At 35.5% G+C, this 24217-nt stretch overlaps 6 protein-coding genes across 6 annotated transcripts; 2 read left to right on the top strand and 4 right to left on the bottom strand.

Annotated features, from left to right (window-relative positions):
- Positions 1-1517: 1517 nt before the first annotated feature.
- Positions 1518-4930, top strand: PHYBLDRAFT_150328 (hypothetical protein; the record flags this gene model as incomplete). The annotated part of the gene is made up of 17 exons (XM_018432453.1): positions 1518-1665; positions 1713-1787; positions 1853-2040; positions 2183-2278; positions 2335-2445; positions 2528-2618; positions 2688-2701; positions 2759-2821; positions 2889-3101; positions 3181-3290; positions 3361-3487; positions 3560-3701; positions 3784-3917; positions 3978-4075; positions 4127-4217; positions 4277-4576; positions 4649-4930. The coding sequence occupies 17 exons, from the start codon at positions 1518-1520 to the stop codon at positions 4928-4930; spliced, it is 2283 nt and encodes a 760-aa protein (XP_018286776.1).
- A 29-nt stretch (positions 4931-4959) lies between these two features.
- On the bottom strand, positions 4960-6098 carry PHYBLDRAFT_127528 (hypothetical protein). Its single transcript, XM_018429170.1, has 4 exons — positions 6053-6098; positions 5847-5861; positions 5571-5735; positions 4960-5490 (listed from the first exon to the last, which is right to left on the bottom strand). Exons 1-4 carry the CDS (start codon positions 6062-6064, stop codon positions 5152-5154), a joined length of 531 nt encoding a protein of 176 aa, XP_018286775.1. The 5' UTR covers positions 6065-6098; the 3' UTR covers positions 4960-5151.
- A 3697-nt stretch (positions 6099-9795) lies between these two features.
- Positions 9796-10677, bottom strand: PHYBLDRAFT_136291 (hypothetical protein; the record flags this gene model as incomplete). Its single annotated transcript, XM_018429776.1, has 4 exons — positions 9796-10178; positions 10309-10364; positions 10439-10545; positions 10612-10677. 4 exons carry the CDS (start codon positions 10675-10677, stop codon positions 10057-10059), a joined length of 351 nt encoding a protein of 116 aa, XP_018286774.1. The 3' UTR covers positions 9796-10056.
- A 2016-nt stretch (positions 10678-12693) lies between these two features.
- On the top strand, positions 12694-14496 carry PHYBLDRAFT_63358 (hypothetical protein; the record flags this gene model as incomplete). The annotated part of the gene is made up of 1 exon (XM_018441111.1): positions 12694-14496. One exon carries the CDS (start codon positions 12694-12696, stop codon positions 14494-14496), a length of 1803 nt encoding a protein of 600 aa, XP_018286773.1.
- A 319-nt stretch (positions 14497-14815) lies between these two features.
- On the bottom strand, positions 14816-15740 carry PHYBLDRAFT_30139 (hypothetical protein). Its single transcript, XM_018439959.1, has 4 exons — positions 15708-15740; positions 15323-15536; positions 15130-15235; positions 14816-14916 (listed from the first exon to the last, which is right to left on the bottom strand). Exons 1-4 carry the CDS (start codon positions 15710-15712, stop codon positions 14897-14899), a joined length of 345 nt encoding a protein of 114 aa, XP_018286772.1. The 5' UTR covers positions 15713-15740; the 3' UTR covers positions 14816-14896.
- Positions 15741-17554: 1814 nt separating this feature from the next.
- PHYBLDRAFT_173151 (copper fist DNA-binding transcription factor) lies at positions 17555-20127 on the bottom strand (the record flags this gene model as incomplete). The annotated part of the gene is made up of 11 exons (XM_018436952.1): positions 17555-17648; positions 17737-17773; positions 17847-17968; positions 18088-18270; positions 18355-18456; positions 18552-18598; positions 18675-18710; positions 19420-19427; positions 19703-19850; positions 19967-19977; positions 20091-20127. 11 exons carry the CDS (start codon positions 20125-20127, stop codon positions 17555-17557), a joined length of 825 nt encoding a protein of 274 aa, XP_018286771.1.
- Between the last annotated feature and the right edge of the window lie 4090 nt (positions 20128-24217).

Below are 24217 nucleotides of genomic sequence, written 5' to 3'. Positions count from 1 at the left end.
CGTTACCATCTAGAAACACCAAAGGGCCAAAACCACCGGCCCAGAAACAGCTCCAGGTCATCACACTACCCTTCCCCAACTTGGTTCCTTCGATGATATTTTCTTCCTTGAACCTTTCACCGACTTTCCTGATTGCTCTAGCTCCTCCATCATTACCCTCAACTGTGAAGCGTGATTCATCTGACCACACTACACCTCTCCACTGGTCATCTGTCCAATTAACATGCTCACAGGCCCATTCCAGCCTTCCTTTCTTGTGGCTATCGGTTAAAGCTGGCTTGTGAGCTGCGATATATGATCCGAAGCTCAAACGCTTCAGACAACTGATTATTGTCTTTCTGCAGACAAATACCTCCATGTTCTTTAAGGAAGCCCTTAGCCTAGAAAATGAGGCAAAGGGGTCCTTACGAACTATTTGTATAAGGTGTCTTTCTGTCCTCTCATCAATCTTTCTAGGTCGTCTGGACCCTTTTCTTGGCTCGGAAAATCCTGTCTCGTCCACTCTCTTAATGATGTACTTGACAGTTGACAGACTCATGCCAACCTCCAATGAAATCTGGGTCGCCTCGTAATTTGCTAAATTCATGTACATGATACATCCGTATTTATAGGGATCAGCCTTTTCATATGATCTGTGGGTGTTTTCTGATGAATTTGTGTCTTGCATGTTGGATTCGATTAATAATATTGGGAGAAAACAATGTTTTTATTTTTATTTTTTCGATTTTTTTTAGGCATTTTTTGCGGGGGTCGAAACGTTTTTGATTGTGAGTGTATTTATAAGAATAAAATATTTAACTAAACTTAGACAAACGGTTTTTTTCTTTCTTAGAATAGTATGGGTATTGCTTCTTAAACTGTTCTAATGGGGACAACCGGTCTACCTCGTTATTATTTTAAAACTTATTGAAAGAATCTAATAAATGCTACCTGAAATAAAAAACTTAAATTCAATGTTCGGATTTGTATTGATGGTGCTGCTCTTTAACATTCTCAACTTTACATTTGACTGTAATTAATCTCTTTTAATTATTTATATTAAAGTACCAGTAAAAAATATATATAAATTGTAACTACCCTGTTAAAAGACAATGTGGGAAGATACATGTACATTGTTTACTAGCTCAAAATGAAATGCAAAACGAAAAGAGAAAGAAAAAGAAAAACTAATAATAATTGTGTAATACATTACATTACATTGCATTGCATTGCATTGGATAATTAATTACTGTGAGGAATCGGAAAATAGCTAGGAATAATTCTGGGCATAGTGCCATTGATTTATAATCCTCCCCCCTTTGTCATGTTTAAAACAATACTGGCTTGATTACAAGCTTGTTTTTTTTTCTTAATCTTCTAATGTCTGCGGAGACAGACAAACCTACGTCATCCCAAAAAGAGCAAAAATGGTGATGAGGTTACACATTTAAAACCGTTTACAAGATGTGAGTACCGCGAGTACTTATCGGGAAAGAATCTGATTTTCCTTTTAGTGCAACTCTTCTAAACATACTCTTATGCCAGCGCTCGATCTTAAGGGATGTCTAGATGACTCACCTAAATTTAGAAAACGTATAGCTGTTTATGAAGATTCAATCCAACACTTTGAATTTTCACTAAAGACGCTTACAAAACTGACCCGTCTTCAAGTTGATTCGTCTACTGGTAAGTTCATCATCAGATGAATACTTTAATTAAATAATGTCATATAGAGTATAGCCAGAGACAGCAAGAACTAGCAACCGATTTCACTTCCTTTGCACAATCCCAGGATGACCCTATTATTGGTAAAAATACAGCACTCGAGTGACCAGTGGGCGTCATGACAACTTACTCTGTTGCTACGCAACAGCCCATGCTTTGGAAAAATTTGGAAAATCGATGATTGAAGTAGAGAAATGCCGAACTATGTTTGTAAGTCGAATGGGACAAGCTGCTTATAATCCTGATGTTAAACCTGTCATTCAGAATTCGCATGTGACAGAAACCTTTATCAGTCCATTAGAAAAGTTTGTAAAAGAAACTCTTTTTCCAATAAAGGTATAACAACAATTCACACACACACGTATATATATAATCTTTAATGAACATAAAAATAAAGGGGACTGATCGAGTAATTATAAATATTTAAACTGTTATCCAATTTCGTTTTTTTTTGTGTTTAAATTATATGCACATACAGGAACTTAAGAAACGATTCGAGAAAGCAAGTGATGAAGTTGACTCTGTGTTGAGCCGTTATATGGGGAAAAAACCTAAAGATCCCACTATTCTAGAGGTATTAATGACAAAGAAAATTTAGATGAAAAAGAATTCTGATCAGATATATTTTAGACTGCAAAAGAACTTGCTGATGCACGAAAGGGCTTCTATCAAGTGTATATGGAATATGTATCCAAGCTTAATGATATTGAGGCAAAAAAGAAGGTTGATTATATGGAAAACGTATGTTATAAAATTATATCAAATAGTATTAGACAGATTTTCATATAAAGAAACGGTCAATTTCTGGGTTTGTCTACCTTAGGTTCTTGCCTATATGTACACGAAATCTGCATTCCATCATCAAAGTTACGAAATTTTAAAGGATTTAGAACCTTATATGCGTGATCTTACAGGTAAGTTGGATTCGATAAAACACAATCTCATAACATCCAAAAACATCTGTATTTTGTTTTGTAAATCAGGTTTACTTAATGATGTATGTATTATATATAATATTCCTCAAAAATCCATTTGCTGAATTGAACGTTTTTAGACACGGCAAAGACATGACGAAGAGACATCAGAATCTTCAGAGTATCAAGATCTTTGCGCACAGGTAATCTCCACAAATGATCAAATGCGAGTTAAGATGTAGCAAAAATGGCTTATCTCATGAACAAAAGAGCGCTGTAGATATATATAATCCTTTAAACGCTGTATCTTCTTCGACCGTTTCCTCCCCAGGAATCACAGTACCTTACCACAATACCACTGAAAACCCAAACAAGTCCGGATATTTATTTGAGCGTAAGGGAGGGCGTGTAATGCAAAGCTGGATTCGTAAATATTTTAGTATCGAAGGAGAATATCTTGTGTGCTCAATGCGTAATACCAAGGTGAGTTGAGTACTAATATATATATATATATCTCCAAAAATAAATTGCCTGCTGAAGTATTATCTTATTCGTAAAATAGACATCCAAAGACGATGATCAGTCTGCATCCTACAACTTGCGAGTATGCAGTATTAAATTGAGTGATTCTTATGATCGCCGTTTCTGCTTTGAGTTGATTTCACCCCAAAGGTATGACTACAAAACAAAATATATTTAACATATACTAGCTCTTACTAAAACGCGCGTTCAATCATTACAGAATTATTGTTTTGCAAGCAGAGAATGAGAAAGACATGCATGAATGGGTTAATAGTTTAAGAATGGTTAATCAAAAAGCATTAAATTCAGATAAGGCGCCACCCCCACTACCATCTCTTCACAGACGAGTGAGTTTACATACAAGCAATTGCTGAAGTACCTGTACTGAACACGATTTTTATTTTTATAACTTAAAAAAGGGTGTTTCTGATGTAACCCCAGTTATTAAGTTAAACGGATTCTCTGGGTCTTCGGGAACTGTTTCAGATAGTGATAAGGAACTGCTAAAGATGGTACGAGAAAAACCTGGGAACGATAAATGTGCAGACTGTCAGGCTAGAGGTAATAATGACTAGCATTTTTTTTAAAGAAAATATGGCTTACTTATATATATATATATATATATATATATATGGGGGTAAAGAACCGGAATGGGCCAGCACAAACTTGGGAGTAATTGTGTGCATTGATTGCTCTGGTATCCATCGAAGTCTTGGCGTACATGTCAGTAAAGTTCGATCTGTTGTGCTTGACAAATGGGAAACTGAATCTATAGAGGTAATATGAATTGAATGTACCTGTAAGGAATCACTGGAACTAAACATGAGTATTTATAAGGTTATGCTTGAGCTTGGAAATACAATTGGAAATAGTATATTCGAAGAACACGTACCAAGTGATATGGAAACATTTAGAATCAACCCTAATTCCTCTCCGTAGGTTTAATATATACGATTATATTCTAGATTATTAACACCAATTGCTAGAATCGAGCGAGACTTGTGGATTACTGAAAAATATGTCAAACGATCTTTTGTTGCTCACAAGGATGATAAAGCACAAGAAACAGTGAACCAGGTGAGAATAAAACACTTGAACTTAAAAAAAGCACAATGTTCTAACAGCAAGTTTTCTAGACATTCTGGGATGCTATTACTGAAGGTAATTTGGCAGAGGGACTTCGCTATTTGGCCAGAGGAGCCAATGTAGACTACAGGAACCCAAATGAGCACCTACAGACACCGTTACACAGATCGGTTCAACTGGGTAATGAAGTTTCAGTCGAATTTTTGCTTCAATGGTCCAGCAATGTGAACGAAATAGACGAAAATGGGTGGACAAACCTCCATTATGCAGCAAATTCTAATAATGTCAGACTTGTACTGGGATTGCTCAAAAGACATGCAAAGGCAGATATAAAGGATGAATCCGGAAAGGTAATAGAGATTTTTTAGGCAATTGATTTATGGGAGGTAAGACGAAGAAAGAAACTAATTTTCTTATAATAGACATCACTTGATCTTGCAGTGGAACATCAAAACGTCCAGGCTGTTACTGCCCTACGACTATTTGCCTTTGACAAGCAGCACAATTCATCCCCTGCAAACTCATTAGATTTTGGATTCCGGGAGGCCATGTCGTCCTTTAAGCAAAACTATAGTTTCGAACGAAGCCATGGTACCTCACACTCTGCCCTTGATTTGAGACAAACCAAATCTCATTCCCCTAAAGAAAGCTCTAGTCTCCATGAGACGGGGAGCAAATTATTACGTTCTGATAGTTCTCAGTAGAGATATAATGATATAAAAACAGCTATTCACAGTATATGTTATTTACTAAATAAAGAAATTTAAAAGGTTGCGAGTGAGTTAAAGATCACTTCGCCGTAGTGATAAAATGGATGGGGTGTTTGTGTAACACAATTAATGAGTGCATGAATGTCGATGGCAATGAAATGAAGGAGTTCAAAACGATATTATTTTCAGCAAAGAGCAATATCTGAAGAGAACACTTAGTAGAAAGTGGAGGGACGCTTGGCCAAGTAAAGCGATCGGTTGCCCTTTTCGGCGCGTTGGACGCGGTGGGGAAGAGGGAAAGCAAGCTTAGGAGTCAAAAGCTGTTTGATGTACTGGCGACGGACATCAGCGTTCTTAACATCAGCAACGCGGATGATCTGAACTGATCTAAAGCGAGCACGGTGACGGGCAGCCATATCCTGATAGCATGTGGCAACGGCCTCGCAGCGAGACATCTCGCGGTACTCTTTGTACATATTGTGGGTGCCAGAGCGAGAGTCATAACGGAGCCAGATACCAAAGTTCTTGATCTGCTCAGGGCGCTTCTCGGAGATCTATTTATTTCCAATCAAATTATATTGAGTATATTAAGTACATATACGTGTGTATATATTCAAGTTCCTTAATATCTTACCTGGTTGATGGAGACAATTTCACCGGCAGCCTTCTTGACCTTGCGGAGCTTCTTCAAGAAGTACCAGAAACGAGACTTGGCAACAACAGTGTTGGGAGCAAAAATTCTCATACGGTAAAGCTTGGGAGAAGTCTCCTTTGCTGAGGGAAGCTTACGCCCAACCACCTAAAGAAACATAAAGTCATAGTTAAATTGCTTGTTGCCTTCTAACTTGGGGTCCATTTCATTTAGGTCAGCTCTGTCTAGTTTCAATTGACTGGAATGCATTATACGAACCTGGTATTCTTGAAGCTAAGAAAATATAAAGAACAAAAACGTCAGTTAGTTGCTGCTTAGAATGCCAATGAGCAATGAAAACCCCGCTTCATCATTTCTAATGATGACAGTATGATGGGGACACTAAGTGCACAAATTGCACCCACCAAAGTCATTCAATCCTTATCCATCCATTATCTAATTTATCTAATGGCTAGTATACTGACTCTGCAAGACATGATGAATGTTCCTTCCTGGTTTGATTGATAGATGAAAAGGGGGATTCCCTTCTTAACTCTATTCTCATCCTGTCAACGGCGCGCCCGGGGATGCAGTTCTGGCCAAAAAAGGAAATGGACGGAGTTTAATGATGCTTGATATTCGTAAAAAGATAGCCTAAAAAAGAAAGCCAGTAATTGTGAAGTGACACGTAGGGTATTTGTAAGAAGCAATGTAACTAATCACGATACTATTGCGAGGAGGGACATTCAAGCTGTATATTATCTACGTACGGGCTAGTAGCCAACATAAGTCTTCTAACCTTAAAGAAGATGTGGTAACAAGGGACAGTAAATTACTTCAAGAGGATACGTTGGAGAGACAATAGATGTGCACTCCAATAGTTAGGATGAGTCAAATAATATTTAATTAGCTAGACGTGTAGAGATGAGAATCAGTTGTCAAAATATTAAAACGGGATATTCAAGTTTGACGAGGTAAAAAGAGATACTTTATTTATCTTCACTAAACTTTCTCTGATATGGCCTCCTCTGCCTCTTCCTCTCGCTCCTCCAATCTATACTTCGGTCTCCTTTCTTCTCGATTTTATACTCCGAAGAGAGGTGGCCGCCAACCACCACGCACATCGTCTCAGAAGCTCAAACGGCTCTTTTCTGCTGCCACAATAGGACATCACTGTAGAAAAAAATCTACGAGTATTTGAAACAAGCTGCCTTATTTTGGAAAGAAATGGCAGATTTTTGAACACCATCTAGCACTTACCAAGTTTAGAGTTTCTCTATCCTATTTTGGCTCTAGAGAAATATTTTGAAGATGAAAGTCTAGTCGTCAACCCAGGAAACCATCTTGATTTCCGAATAAAGAGAACTACTTGCTTGATTAAAGAAAAATCAACTAGAGGGTCAAACAAACCCTATGAACTCTGTACCTTGGATCTGAGCTTATGCCAGAAACAGTCATACCTACTAATATTTCTTTTTAATGCGAACTTGTGTTTTTATTTCGTAAAGTCTTTTTCTTTCTATTTCTTCTCACTGTTACTATTGTTGACAAGTCTTTGAGGCTTTACGAAGTACTAACCGATTTATAGTTTATAGCTTTTGGACGATAACAATACTAAGCAAGAGATCTATAACAAGACCCTATAACACAAAACCTTTTATCAAAGCCTTACAAGATAAGCACACATACACATATTTTATAGATAGAATGATATATAGCTATAGCTCTTGTAATGTTAAACGAAACTCCCTTTTTTATTTCTGGCCAAAGCGATATCTAGTAGCTTATAAAGACCTTGATCTTACAATTTTAATTAGACTTTTACTATATTTTATTTAATTTAAAATTATTATAGTTTTCTTCTTTACATACTTATTTTATCATTCGTCTACTATTTTTTAGTACCCTTTGTTAGAGGCAATGCTATAGATATGAGAAGGTTAAAGAAGAGCCTTATTTTATTACTTTTACTATTAATAAAGTCAAAAAATAAAAATATTTTGCTATAAAACATTAAGTTTGTTGGACCAATTATAAGAAAATTTAAAGTACCTAAAAAGGTATAGATCTACCATATTTGGAGCAATTGATTGGATTAGATGCAAAAACAATCTGAAATCCCACAAATTGCATTTGCTGGAGAATCTACGAGCGCGTAGAAAAGCTACGAGTACGGAGTTATAAATGCTGCCATTTACCACAGTGCATGTCCGAGTTTATAACTACGAACTCTCAGATAATATACGAGTGAGACGATGTGCGTGGTGGTTGGCGGCCACCTCTCTTCGGAGTATGAAATCGAGAAGAAAGGAGACCGAAGTATAGATTGGAGGAGCGAGAGGAAGAGGCAGAGGAGGCCATATCAGAGAAAGTTTAGTGAAGATAAATAAAGTATCTCTTTTTACCTCGTCAAACTTGAATATCCCATTTTAATATTTTGACAACTGATTCTCATCTCTACACGTCTAGCTAATTAAATATTATTTGACTCATCCTAACTATTGGAGTGCACATCTATTGTCTCTCCAACGTATCCTCTTGAAGTAATTTACTGTCCCTTGTTACCACATCTTCTTTAAGGTTAGAAGACTTATGTTGGCTACTAGCCCGTACGTAGATAATATACAGCTTGAATGTCCCTCCTCGCAATAGTATCGTGATTAGTTACATTGCTTCTTACAAATACCCTACGTGTCACGAGATCGTATATCATATACGAGCTCATTTGTTCTCCAGCTAACAGTATATCAGCTTTTAGTAAACTAAAATTATTTTCAATGAATGCTATTTATGGTACTTCAGAATACTTTGCATCTAATCCAATCAAATATTCCAAGTATGGAAAATCTATATCTTTTTTAGGTATATCTATTCTTATAATTGGTTCAACAAATGCACGGTTTTATATTTGAATTTTATAGTTTTTATTGATCAAAATAATAGAAGTTGAATATAAAGATGTATGGGAAGAAGAAGTACTAAATTTAATGATATTTAGTATCAGTTTAAGCTATACAGTTACTAAATAATATACATGTTTCTATTTTTATGTGATACTTTTTACATTTTTTTTTATCTAAAAAAAATGCTATTCTCTAAGTACTATGGTATTGATGAAAGCATATATATTGCTTAATTGATTCTTTTTATCAAAGAGTATACACCTTTTCTGTGTTGACATTGCTATAATTAACTCCTGCCTTTTCTTTAAAGCAAAGACATATTCTATGCAACTCTCTAAATTAATTATTTCTAGTGAGCATGCGAGTAATGTTAACAACAAAACTGTACATGATACAAATATTTTTCTGTCACCTCTAATCAATTTACTTTATTTTTCCAACTTCACAGACTTATATTATATCAATACTAGCCTTGATAACTAGTAAGTGTATTTCTTTTAAACGTCTTTAACAATTTAGATCTTTGTGAAAAATAAAGAAAATAAAAATAAAATACTTTACAGAATAGAAAAAACAATATTGCATTAAGAAGTAACCATAGCCATTACTTTTTGGTGGCAAGACTTCTTTAAGCTTAGATTGAAAAAATACGTAATCTGTTAGCCATGTTTGTCCCTTTACCAAATTTTGCAGCTTGGAAGTAGTCCAACATACAATCTTCACCTAAAATGGCTTTCAGGATTAAAAACCAAGTATATATATTAAGTCTCAAAAAACGAAAATGAGCTCAAAGTACCCTATATTTAGTTTTGCGATAAGAAATTAAAAAAGTTACTGGTTTTTTATCGAAAATTGCTATGATTTTAGAATACATGGCAACTTTTTTCTATAGTGTAACATCCCATCAGTCAATGACAATCTAAATATATTTCTTAAAAGGGAACTGGAGATTCCACTACGATTTGTGAAAATCGCCAGCTGAATCCCCACTTTTTTTCCGTAGTGAATTATTCATTTAGCTGTGGGCTAGACTGGTATAATTGACAAGAAAAGGAACATTTGGTCAGGTTAATTGTTTACGTAAAGACTCTTAAATTGTTAGTTAGTATCCTACACTCGAACAAGTAAATATGTTAAGGTTCGAAATGTACAAGCAAGGACAAAAGTGGATATTGAAGTATAATATTAGATACCCACCTTTCTGGTAAATATATTATTTTACTCGAGATAAGATTATCAATTGACCGGTTGTTGAATCCAAAAGTAGGTTGTTTAGATAGACAATAAACCGCACTGTGTTTTTCCAAATAATCATTTACATTATTAAAATACAATATGCTGATTTTCAAGTTTATTGAGTGTACAGCATACACACTCATAAAATGAACCTTCCAATGTAGTTGTGTAGGTCTGGTACCGGGTTTAGCTTGTTGACCAGGATAAAGAGAGATAAAGAGGGCGAGAGAGAGAGATTGGATATGATGGAAAGAAGTATGAACAGAAAATAAAGTGTATGTATGTGTTGATGATATGCGTATCGGATCATGTACATAGAGTAAGCTAACCCAGGCACCTTTAAATTCCTCTTATTCTTTTACAGAGCCATCTCTTGGTCTGTACGCAATTCCTCGTCGTTCCAATACATCTTCGACGTCTTCAGGTATCCGTCCATAAACTCGAATAGCATAAAGGCCGACAACATAAGTGTCTACAAAATCACAATTACATTTATTTATTATTAGCATCATTATAAAAGTCCTGATTTTCTAATCCATGCATACTGTAAAGAACAAATGGAAATAAGAGTAAAAATAAAATAAAAATAAAAGTTTAATTACCAATACGCTGCCATCGTGCCACCCAACTTTCTTTTGGATTCATCATTGTGATCATTCTGTAAGAATCGGCCAAGCGTTATTTAATGCATTCTAACAATGTTGTATCAAGTGGTAGATAATTCTGTATTACCCCTCGAACTTTGAGCTTGTGCATTCCATTACACGATCTATGTTTTTACGCATTCTCAGTACATCCTCGCAATTATCACAGCCCGATGATCGAAATTGCGAAGCATTCTATAATTGGATTTATTTATTAGATCATGTTTAGTGATGAGTACACAAATCATCTTTTAGAAGTACCTTGACAAGGGAACATACGAGGCATGCTCTAAGTTGCTTTTTGTCGTGTGGAAGTACGTGGGACATGTCGTCTAATGGATGGTTTGTCGAAACAGTAAAGCAAGACGATCATAGGTCTGATACACATACTTGCAAAGTGTAAATTGTGATGTCACGGGATCTTATACGTCACTCATCAAGCTAAAAAAAAAAGACCAGTTCTTTTGTCTGGCGTATTCTTGCGTAGAGTGGATATGGCTGTCCTTAGAAATATTATGATTTTTTTTTAAAACGAGAAACAGAACCATAAAAAATATCTATCATCAAATAAAGTTGGTAATACCACATAATTTATTAGAATACATTATGTGAGTGTTAGCCTTATTGCTTCTACAAATAATGGCTGATTAAACATACTTTTGATTATCTATTTCCACATCTATTACACCGTCCAAATCACAGTATATGCAAAACCTATCATACTGAATTTGCATTCAATCTGTGGAATACTTTGAATATATAATCTTCAACAATGACTTATTTTGTAAAACTAAATTGAGCACTTAAGTAGCATATAAAATTATGCGTGAATTCGTTTTAAAGAATAAAGACCAAGACAATATTGTAAAATAAAAAACCAAAAGAAAAAAAGTTAAAAATATACCAATTTATTGACATAACTATTTTAAATACAAAAGATCATTTCCCTTTTGTTTGAATTCATTACAAAACACACACACACACATACACGAACGATGTGTGTTTTGAAAAGTTTCACCTTAAGAAAGTTATTCATTGTGACATAAATTTTATAAATATGAGTTAACGGTCAAGAATACAGCTATCAATTCAATGGCTGTAGATATAATGTAGCTATAGTGAGATGTTCTTTTAGAAATCAATTATGCTTGTCAATTAAATGAACTTCTTTATTAATAATATACTTTTTTTTGTATTGTTAATTTCACTTGCATTAAGCCAGTGACAGTCATTACACCAACCACATGAGTAATATCAACCGTGAGATCGTGCCCGTAAAAGTTTGAATATATGTTTTAGTTCTCAAAAAGATATTGGCGAATGGAGCTTGTCAAATGAAGGAGGATTTATTAAAATAATAAACACACACACAGACGCACACATTTAGTAATATTTCTAGTGATAATGAAAGGCAACAAACAAAGCGATAGATCTTATGTATATGTTGCTTGAGATAAAGGTATCGCAAGTCATCATTATTAAGACCAAAAGCTTATTCACACGTCAAAAAGGAACAAATAAAAAATGTCACATGCAGAGTTTGTAAAGATATCATCATCTTTGGAACTTAATCGCCTAAACTCAATCCAATTGAGAAATTTTGACCTGTAGTAAATAAAAATTAAAAAATAGATTTAATTATAATAAGTTAAATACAAAAGGCGTGAATACAAGAACAATCAATACTGGCCACGAGTTAGATATTTAAGCGCCTGGGCGCATGAGATACTGTGTACCAGTGATCTGTTTTGCTTTCTGGCGTTTTCATTTAAAGACATACTCTTCCAAATAAGTATCATTGGCATTTATAAAAAGAATCAGATACAAAAGGACAAGAAGGGGAAAGAAGTTTAGGTTTTCAGTTTTTTTTTTAACCAAGAGCACAAATCAAATATGCATCCTACACACCGATATTTTATTCCCTTATTGTTTTCCAAAGACCAACAACAGGGTAGTTTAAAGTGTTAAAGAAAATGGTACTGGGGATAATGTATCATATTCTTTGAACCTGTTTTTGTAAAACTGTACCTGACAAAATATCTTCTTTTGGTTTGTGGCACAAATGTGGAACCAAAAGGGATTATGTTCCTTATTGCATGAGAATTTGGATGTTCTTATCGATGAAGCTTCTTCACTCCTGAAGGGTGGTTTTAGCTGTGCTCCCCACCCCCCAAAAAAAGAATAGTTATGCAAGTCACTGAAGGCATATGGTCGTATAGGAAGAGGATAAGATAATACCTACATACTTACATACTTACATACTTACATACATACATGCATTATTGCACTTGGCATCATTAGCCATTCATTTCTTGTCTTATTTCTCCTCTTCCTTTATATATAATGTCGTTTAAACTACTCCCAGCAGAACTCTTGCTTAACATCATTGAATTCATTGACGACATTGGTGACAAATGCCAATTGTCGGCAACATGTCGGCTATTCCATTCTCTCTTACACAGCCATCCCTGGTGCTGGTCTCCACTTAATCTTTCTAAATATTCTGGCCAGATAACAAACATTATCCTAGTGTCTATCCTCAAACACAGCTCTGTGCCGATTGTGCTCCCACGAGAAGCAGCTTCCAAAAATATCACCCACAGTCCTCAGAGGAAGGGAAGGACTCTGGATCGAGTTGACATTAGTGGCTGTTGGTCGTTGACTGCAGACGGTGTGTTGACACTTGCATGCACACTTTCATCTCTGGTAGAGCTTGGTTTGAACAAATATTCCCCCACACGGATAGGAAGCACCGTCAGTGGCCCTTTTGAACAACGCGACCACCTTTATCAGGTCCGACCTTCCCACAACTTGTCGTCTCTTGCTATGGATCTATCCAAGGAACCTTCGCTTGGACTCTCAATGCCAGAGACAACACTTAGACAGCTGCTGGTTCGCATACCGCTTTTGGAAAAGTTTTCGCTGCAGTATCAAAGTCTCAGCCCAGAGGTGTGCAGAGGGTTTAGAGGTCTACGTTACTTGCGTCATCTTGATATATCCTCATGTGTCATTACACAACCAGTGCTACAATTATTACTGAGAACATTAAATCCACAACTGGAGTCTCTCAAGATGCTCAATATTGATCTATCTCCCCTCACACTATTGTGCCTGCAACGGTTTACTTCGATGCTTCAATGTCTCCACCTTTCATGCATGGAACCTCTTCTGTTGTCAGCAATTGGCCGTATTGTTGGTCTATTGAATCTAAAGGATTTCCGGCTGACCCGCTTGAGAACAGGAAATCTTGATGTTATTTTAGATCGTCTTAATGGAAGTGCTCTCCGCCATCTGGATCTTTCTCCAAAAATGGATATCCATCCAAAGTACACCAAAGTGCTTCCTCACATGCAGTCGACCACCACTTTTGGAGATCCTGGACAGCGCAAGTTTGGGCCATCTCGATCAGTAACCACCAGAAATCTTACTAGTGGTGGTATTGGTAATAGCAGTGGTAGTGGCAGTGGCAATGGTAGTGGCAGTAACAGCGGTGGCCGTATTACAGGCTACATCGGCCGAGAGAGTCAACCACGGCTTCTACAGTCTGTGTCTTATCTCTGTCGTACCGAGCATGAGCTGGAGCTCGATGATCGATGTTTGCGACTCTTGGGATCATTTAATCAACTGTCTGAACTCAGACTCTGTTTCCCAACCATCACACCAGATGAATTTATGAATATGTTGCGATCGATGTCTTGTTTAGAAATTCTTGAGTTGCGATTGTCCAAGACAGGAGAAGATTATCTTGGGACATACAAACCTGACCTGTTGCCTCGACTCAAGGTTCTATGTTTGTACTCGGTCTGTTTAAGTGAGCGATCTGCAAGAGCTATTCGAGATACACATACTATTGAACACATTACTCTCTGTCAGCCAGGACCGATCAGTGAACGATACCCAGGATTTGTTCGGGATTGGTTTGTCAATTTAGAGAGACTCAAGGTACTCCGCCTGGGGAAGATGCGTATTCCGTGGAATATACTTAAAGACATCGTTTCCAAACGACCTCCAAGTTATGATCAGATCCTCCCTCGAATTGAGCCAGCGATCGGACCATTTCCAAATGAACTTACAGGGAAAAAGTCACTGGAAGAAGACGTTTCTTTTCTTAACAAAGCCGGCCGATGGGAATGGGTCTGGGGTTAGAGAAGAAGGAGCATTAAAAGAAAAGAAGATATAATAAAAGAAGATATAGAGAGAGAAAAGAAATTAAAGTTTGAATGCATATTCTGATACTCGATAATTATCTCCCCTCTCCTTCTTACTCTCCTTCTTCCTATACATATACATATATACATATATATTGCCCAAAACAAAAAAAAAGTATACTTGATGAACTAGTTCCACCCTTACACACCCACACATAAACGAATAAACAAACAAGCAAATGAACGAACAAACAAACGGACAAGCACACGCACGTACGCATATATATACATACACGCACAAATATAAAACAGACATCTTCAAAGATACAACTTTGTCAAAAGACATTCTTTTCTTTTTTTTTTGAACGAAATCCCCGTTTTCTTTATCATAAATGTATTTACACTGTGTTGCGAAGAACTATAAGAATGAAAGGAAAAGCAAGAAGAATAATAAAAGAAGATAATCAGGATAGTTAGTTTCTGCTGTACCTCAAATATCCAGCCTTTTCTATTTTCTATTTTCTCTTCTGAAATCCCTACTTCCCTTCTTTTTTAAAAAAAATAAAATAAAAGAAAAAGAAGTATATCTACATCTACATCTATATATATATGTGTGTGTGTGTCGTTTTACCTAAGACAACAGTATCACCACGAAGGAACATCTTGCTCACGAAACGATCTTTGGTGACTGGCTTGGCCTTTGTTCCTTTACCAGTTCTGGGAGTCTCACTCCACATCTAATCTCAATTAGATTAGCATCATCGATTGTATACAATGTACACATGTCTAATAAAAAATAGTAAAAAAAAGAAGAATTATCCCACCTCCTTGACATTCTCTAACACCATGTTGCAGTGACGATCGAATGCCTTGACACGTGCGAGAAGCTTGTGGTTGTTACGACAGCTGATCAAGATCTGGTTATTGTTCTTGACAGATTGTTGAAGAACGGACAAAGGCCCGGTGTTGAACTCGATCTCTTCCTGCTGACGGAGCTCCTCCTCTGTCATTTCCGATCGTAGCTTAGTTGCAGGAGCACTAATTTATTTTACATTGATTAAAATTGACGTTAGTACGTATGTATACAGGTATGTATAGATGTATGTATAAATGTATGTATAAATGTATGCGTGTGTCTAAGTAGGTGGATTTTGTAATGTAATAAACGTAGAAATGCATTGATGAGATTTGTCTATTGTGATAGCTAACCTCATATTTTAATAAAGGAATTGATGGGGATTTATAAAAGGTAGTAAAGAAGTGTGAATAAAGGACGCCAAACCCAGCACGACGCGATGACCAAAGCCACCAAAGTTCGTCATCAATTGTACAAATATCATGGAGCGGTGTTGTAATTGAGCTTTGTGAACATATTTCTTTCCTTCTTTCTTTTTGATGATTTTATTTTTCAAATAAATAAAGACAAAATCATCACTTGTACCTCTTGCTCTCTTTTGAAAAAATAATAATATAAAATAAGATACTCACAATCTTGGGAGAATTTTAATACTTATCTCATGAGTGATTTTTTTTTACAAATTGTACCAAACCATTTAATGTTTGGTTGATTTGTCTGTCACTATCAATAATATTTATATTTCTTGCACCAATCTTACGGGTACGATGTTTCCTGGTGGGGCACGACGTTTCTATCTAACCGGACTAACCAATTGTGACTACATGTCCAGGGCCCAGTGTCTTTATTAATCCTTCAGGGCAAAATGGTGTGTCCTTAAAACACAATATATTCATTACATGCATTAGCTTTACTACTTTGCCCCCACACTTTGTGTTTATCTATCTCTCCCCAGGCACCTAACTCTCACCCTTTTAAGAGTCTCAGTCTGCATTTGAACAACTTAATAATGAAATACTGTCTCATACGAAAATCAAATTCTGTATATTCAATTAATAGTCGTTTGCGTCCTAAATTTAGACTCGATAATAAAGAGATAACAATTGGTCGCAAATAGACTATACCAATAGCTAGCCATGCAGAAGATTATAAGGAGTTGCTGTCATTACACACTTTGGGACGTGATCTTGCTTGATATATTACTATTTCTTAGCCTTCTTACGCGTATTATGTCTTTCTCTTTCTTACACCTACTTATATTCCCAAAGTATGACAGTACCAACTGGTAAGTAACCCCCATTCAATATCTTTTGCAAGCACAAGACAAAATCTTGAGGAGTATTTTGTATCTTGGCTTGTATTAATTATTATAATAGGAATGGATCTTTAGGGACCAGATAGAGTTATTTCATGCCGGCAAAAAGGTCGCAATTTGTGGTCCGGTAGAATCAAAATGTCATGTCCCACCAAAAACATCGGCCCCGTAAAAAATTAGCGTTCAAGTACAATTTTTGGGCCTGTGATTTTCTGTGAAGACGCCTTCCATGAGATCATAAACTCTTTTACAATGCTCATCAAAAAGGTTATCCATTCCACCTTTGAAATAAATAAAAAGTTTGAAAAAAAATGAGCGACAAAAGGAACTTCATTAACGGTCAAAATAATTAAATCTTGTCTTTCGACAATTATATTTTTGTTAACCAACAATCATTTTTTTGTAGCCGCCAATTATATATCTTTGTGTAGCTGACAATATCCACCACCAAGACTGTACAACTGAGAGCTTATCCTTTTTCATCCAAGAAGAAGTATCTTTATTTATAACACCAAATGATACTCTCAGCCAAGAGAGATTATTGAAATTACAATTAAATCCCTCGATGGACAGTAAACATCATCAAATGTTTGGAAACAAAAGCCTGGTACTACTAAGTCAGAGCCTAGACCCAAGAAGCATATACACAAAGAAAAAAAATCAAACCAAAAAGAGATATATATATATATTATTTGCTTTGTTTTACTTTACTTTGCTTTATTTAAATGTGCCAAAAAAAAACACTCATAGACACACGCACACAGAAAGATCTTCTGATATGAAAGTAGGGTTCTAATACTAGATAATCGAGTTTGGTTTATATATATATAAGTTATAAATCGCTCATTGATGATACAAGATAAACCAAAATATCCAGGTCTTGTACTATGAGCACTTTTTTGATAGTATTTCATAATCAAATTTGCGTGCCTGGAGAGCAGATAAACAGGCACTTGGTGAGATCTCATCCAATTCAAATCTACACAAATATATAATATTTATATATATTTAATTTATGTTATATTGTATTATATACCACATCAAATCAAATGCAATTTATAACATACCCGAGTTTCTTGTAGAACCTAAATGCTCCTTTGTTGGCTACAGGTTTATGAATTCATTATCTGCCAATAAACACTCTGCAATCAAAGCACTATCTCTTTCTCCGGCTTACATTTGAATACAGTCAGCATCATCTTGTCCATTTTCCAGTGATTTCCTATCTCGGCCAGTAATTTCATAAAATATTCTCCCAGTCCATAATTTCTTGCCGATTCAACCAATTGAAGTTCATAGCTAATTTATGTACAATTATCGAGAGATAATACACACACACACACACACATATATATATATGATAGAACTAGTTGGTTAGAAGAAATTCTTTAGAATACATTCTACTAAAGAAATCTTACCAATACGCTACTTCTGCCATAACATCATCGTCCATAGTCTCTTCTGTTACCATTTGAAACAACAAAAATCCATACAGAATATTTGGATCAGAGGCAGAACGAGCAATAAGATACCGGGCTTCGGGTGTACTCATTTCCGCCTTTTTTTCCAGGGCATTCCAACCATCATTAGACTTTCGATACCTACACATTCATAAACATACATACAAGACAGATCTTAACATTCTTGTGTCGAAAACTAGTTATTTTTTCTATATATATATTTACAGGTGGTAAAGGTTAGACTTGACAAGATTAAATGCCCATTCTTTTAATTCAATTGTCATTTGAGAAATGTCATGATACTCTATAATCACATTGAGATCTTTACTATATTATTATTATATATGTGTAAAACAGAAATTTTATTAGTTCACACTGTACACAATGTAATTTAACCAGAGTACAGCTAAATTAATTCTCACTTTGAATATGTAATTGGCATGTCAATAAAGTCAACTAAGCATGATGACTACAAGAATGTTCACTATCAGATTAAAACTAGCCTTAATGATTGTATGTTATGAGGTAGGCTGAACAGGACTTACCTTGTTTGCTATATCTACACGACTATTTTCTGTAGTCTGTGTATTATTAGTATTAATATAACTGGTAATATTCTTATTATAATTATTATTTCCTTTCTATATTAATGATTCTATATTACAAAACATGTGCTGAAATATAAAAATAATAATCATAATCATAACAATAGAACCTTGCCTTTGAAGACGGCATTAAATTAGATAATATATATATATTTAATTAACAAAAAAAAAAGCTTAAAATAATACTAATAATCAGAAAGCTTGAAGTACTCTTTATATATATATATGCGTTCTGTAGTGTGTGCTTGATTACTGTGACTTTTCTTTTTGTTATTTGAGCACACAAAATATGTACAGAGATATCTATCAGTCTATATATTTTTATAGTCTTATAGATTTATATGAAATACAAGTATTAATTAATAGAAATATATAAAATAAATGGAATAATGTGGGAAAACTAGAAAGGCTATTAAAAGGGTTAAAGAGGTAATTTTATTAAAAAGGAAAGTGCTGGAGGTATTTTATCCAAAAAAGAAAACTATTAACGAATGTACTAATAAAAGAATGAGAATATATTTTGGTTTTTATTAGAGGTAGTATAGATATCTTTCATAGGTACTACCGAGATTTTACTATTATTCACACACACACACACATAATTGGATGTGTATGGGCGTGTGGATATAAATATAAGAAAACAAATAAACAATCGAACGAGCAGTATACATACATACATACATACATACATACCTGTACATGTTTATGTAAGAGTATAATGATAAGTATGTATATAAGAAAATAAAGGGAAGGAGAGAAAGAGACTGAGGGTATTATGAAGATTAAATGCCTATACATGTCTGATAACCAGTTATCATAATAGTAAGGCTTGTATGGACATCATTTGCCTTGAAGTTCGTGTCATGATGAGAGAATCTAAGGTATATAGTTAAACAAAGGATTTTTTGGGCATTAGCATTAAAATCATTAGCATAATTATCTTGCTTTATAATTCTGGCTGGAATTACCTTTTTTACTTGAACATGAACATTTCTGATGCACCCGTCTCTTCTTGCGTTCTTCCCTGCATTGATCACACTGGCTTATGGGTCTTCCTTTGCGTCTTATAGGGAGCAGATGCCTATCTTTGTGTTGACAAGACGATGATCTGTGGCCCTTTTATGATAATTTCAATCAAGAAATATCAATGCATACAAAAAAGATAATGAAGAAGAAGAAGAAGGCTTTTCTTGTTAATTTTATAAAACTGTGCATGTTTAGGTATATCTTACCTTGATGCAAGCTAATAATGTATTTTTTTTTAAAAAAAAAAGTAAATTAGTATCTTGTGAATATTTTGAAACAAAAAACAAATCCAAGAGCTCTTATTATTGCTGTTATGAAAAAAAGTATTACATGCGCAGGCGTGCTTGATATTATCAATCAAAATCATTGTTTCAAAAATGTTTTTGTAAGTGAATAAGATCTCTAAATGTAGCTTGTGCGTTTGTGGGTTTGTGCGTTTATAGGTCTGGTAGGTATAGATACAGTACAGTAGGGCACAAGAGGTAGAGAGGTAGAGAAGATAAAAGAGAGATTGAAGATTGTGAAAAAAAGAAGGGGAAGTGGGAATCTCTTTATTTTTAAATTTTTTATTTTAATTTTTTTTTTTAATTATTTCATTTTTTTTAGGGGTGGTGGATATTGCGACAAAGAGCTTTTCTTTTGATAGCTGAACCACAAAAGGAAACAACAAGTCAATGCAACAATAAAATAAATAACGCTTTCTGAAGATGACGATAAATGTATATATATATTTTTCATGCCATGTCAAGGGTCCTTTCTACTTGTCATTTGAGGCAGAAATTTTAATAAATTGTGGCCCAACTACTTTTTGTCTATTTAGGCTAAAACAGCTCAATTTCCCTCTCTATCTCATGAAGGAGGGGAGGGGGTTTCGTTGAGGGAGTTTTGCGGCGCGCCTTATTTGCACCTATCGATCTACAGAATTATTATTTCCTCCCTTTCTCCCTCTTCCCCTTTTCCTCTATCTATTTAAAAATTATGTGCACCAGAAAAATAAAAGAAAATAATATCTCATTATGCATACAGAATACAATATAATACATATTTGATAATTAATTATCAGCCATTGGATAATTTCTTATTAATTGCTTGATTTGATAAATAATTATCACAAGTGGCGTATATATATATAATGACAATAAAAGGCTTGTTCCGTTTTCAACTGTTCAAAATTTATATATATATTTATATATATATATAAGTATATTGTAGGTAAGCTAAGCCATAAGTTTAAGTATGGCAATCGTCAAATACAAATCCATTTGATCACAAGAATGCTTCCCTTTTCAACATTTACCCCATTCTTTCTAATCACACAAGGGCGTTGACATGTGTGCGCACGGACAGCAATGAATCCTACGCTTCCCCCCTTTTTATTTATTTATATTACTATCATCATCATTATCAGTATCATTAGCATTATCATTATAATCATCTTCTTCTTTGTCTTACTTCCCCACATTTATATTCTAAAGAAGTATCTTTATAAAATAGATAAATAAATAAATATATGCCAGTTGAAAATGATTCTTGTTTATCTATTTAAATAAATGCAATATTCACAATCAATTGGTTAACCTATATAGAGTAAAGTTATATGACTAATACTCATAATGATAGTAAATTACAGCCAAATGATTGATGAGATTCTAGTCAAGCTTGTATATTTGTATTCCTGTCTTATTCCTGTTCCTTTTGCTTCTTCTTCATCTTCTTCTTATATACACATTTATCTATTTATTTATTTACTCCGCACTTCTCCTATTCACACTGATTATTATTGTTATTGTTAGTCTCACCCATATTCTCACTATCTCTCTCTCTATATATATATATATATATATTATTTTTATTTTTATTTTTATTTTTCACTCCCTCTTTATTTCTATTCAATCTCCTCTTCCCCTTCTTCTTCCTCTTCTTTTTACTTTTTCCTCTTTCTTTGCTTAATTTCCCCAGACTTTGTAGAATGCCACACACTCGCTACACCCACTACGACGACGACCTTGGTGCAGACGACTTTATTGATCTTGACCGTGCTTTTGACCAAGAGAGTCGGTCTACCATTTCAAATCTAAACAGACACTCTCGCTATCCACCCATCTCATTCCAGAGCATCGACGACGACGAACTCAGGCACTTTACGCGTACACTAATCACCCCTCGCCCTCATTCAAACACACAGCATGACGATTCTTTTTCAAATTCTCAACAAGGAGACCTTTCTCTGGCTTCTGCAACCGGAAAGTTATCCTTATCCCAAAACACAAGCCGTTCCAGAAGTGAGAGTGTTATGCTCTTTAACCATATAAACAATGGTATGCTTTAATTTTATATATATAGCTACAGAAACCACTTCTACATACATACATGTATATAAATGTGAGAGTGTGCGAGTGTGCGAGTATTTCGTACGCATGCACCGTTTCTTTCTTTCTTTCTTCTTTCTTTCTTTTTTTACTATTCACAACGTTCTGATTTATGCAAACATTTGAAACTTGGCTAGCGCAAGTCAATGACAATGTATGGTTGCTAACATGAGAAATATGTGAAAAATAATGATATTCTTTTTGGTTGCACCCTTCAAGGTGATGAGGACGTCTCCTTTGACTTGGTGTCCAGCGATTTAAGGGACATGATGGATTATTCACATATGCCTGAGATGGTCTCTCGTCCAATTACAAAGCAGCCCCAGAGGTAAAATACAAATAAAATACAAATAAATACACAATTTCTTTCTTGTTTTGTGTATGTCTGAAACTTAGTACAACATACACACATAACAAAGAAGTATTTCCTTTTTCTTCTTTGGTCTGCTATTTTTTTTGGGGGGTTATAGTTCTATATTTCTATTTTGTTGCTTGTTGTTGTTTGTAAACAAGTACCAAGAAAGGAAGAAAGAAAATAATGAAAGAATGAAAGAATGAAAGAAGACGTAGGTTACAATCACTAAAAATATAATATCCTTTTCGTTGTTACTGTTGCTGTTAAAAGGCAATTGAATACGCCAGACAGCAGGCACTCTGGATTCACCAAAGACCCAACCAAAAAGATCATTAGGATATCAAAGTCTTGCGCAGAATCAATGACGAAAACTCAAGACATTACACATCAATCAACAGAACCTAACAAACGTATATCCTCCCAAAATATTTCTGCTTCTGCTTCTGCTCTCCTTCCTCCCCCAACTGCTGGAAAAAGATCCGAGAAGATTATCATTAGGCCAAAGATGATGGGCCCAACTCAATCAGACATATTACGTGTACCGGATAGTCCCCGTGTACAACGTACCGTTTTATTCAGATCACTTACAGACCCAAAACAATCAGCCTCATTAACAACGACAACACCATCATCATCATCATCATCGTCATCGTCATCATTAGTAGTAGTATCAACACCAGCATTAACATCAGCATCTTTATTATCATCATCCAGTCCACGCATCCAACCCTCTTCCTCAAAATCAATTCAGCGCATTCCTAAACTAGAAAAAACCCCGAGTAGGGATCGTCTCTTGCATCACTCAGCGCAATCCCACAGTCGCAAGCCTTCTGATACTGGCTTGAGTAACCTGAGACACCAAGCAAGGTTTCAAGAAAAGGAAAAAATCACAAATCCAGATTCTGGGTTGTATTCTTCAAGAAGAGATAGCAGATCAATTGAAACCCAAAAGTCTTCTACCGCTACCAATACTACCAATACTATCAATTCATTGCCACATTCTTCTGCCTTTTCATCTGCTTCAAATTTCAACTCTAATTTTAATGTCAATCTCAATTCTAATCCTAATCCTAATCCTAACCCTAGCAGTGGTAATCATCTCAGAGAAAGTGATCTCAGGCCTCTTCAACAAGCTCACACCATGGCCATGGGTAGACAAACCCAACAGCAGCGGATCAATGCTGCAGACACCGGCAGTGTCATATCAACATTTGCCCTCACTGAAATGCTAGCTAACCATGCGACTACTGACATGCTTGAAAATGAGCAGGCTCCTCTTGACTGGGAGGATAATATGACCATCCGTTCCTATCCACGCTCTGATATGCCCAATCGGCACCTACACCTACACCAAACCTTAAATCTAAACATACAGCAACAAGAGCAACAAGAGCAGCAGCAACCTTACCAAAACCATCAATCCATTCAGGTAGCGATGGATACCAATGATTTTCCAACCCGCAACCCGCCAACAAATTCCCACAGCCGGGACAGGACAATATCCATGCCTGAACGACACAGGTTGCTGACCTTGGATTCTCTGGCAAAACATGGTCCGGCCGAGATACCCAGACCACGCACACTGTCCATGCCTCAAAAAATAAAACCAAGAGAACAGCAAACGCGGGCAACCCAGACTGATGATATCGACCCGCTTCAAATATACCCTTCCAGTAGTATCAACCATAGCCATAATAACAATGTGAATGGCAATGGTAAATTGGGCTGGTCTC

The sequence above is a fragment of the Phycomyces blakesleeanus genome, assembly GCF_001638985.1.
Source record: "Phycomyces blakesleeanus NRRL 1555(-) unplaced genomic scaffold PHYBLscaffold_24, whole genome shotgun sequence".
Taxonomy (NCBI): Eukaryota; Fungi; Mucoromycota; class Mucoromycetes; order Mucorales; family Phycomycetaceae; genus Phycomyces; species Phycomyces blakesleeanus.
The sequence above is the reverse complement of the archived record's forward strand: the minus strand, read 5'-3'. Positions and strand labels throughout refer to the sequence as shown.

Excerpts from the sequence above, each read along its gene's own strand:
- PHYBLDRAFT_30139 (XM_018439959.1), bottom strand. Across the intron at positions 15,236-15,322 it reads TGTTAGAGAATGTCAAGGAG|ATGTGGAGTGAGACTCCCAG; the intron begins GTGGGATAATTC and ends AATTGAGATTAG. Across the intron at positions 14,917-15,129 it reads TGGTGATACTGTTGTCTTAG|TTCTTCGCAACACAGTGTAA; the intron begins GTAAAACGACAC and ends TCATTCTTATAG.
- PHYBLDRAFT_127528 (XM_018429170.1), bottom strand. Across the intron at positions 5,491-5,570 it reads AAATTGTCTCCATCAACCAG|ATCTCCGAGAAGCGCCCTGA; the intron begins GTAAGATATTAA and ends GGAAATAAATAG.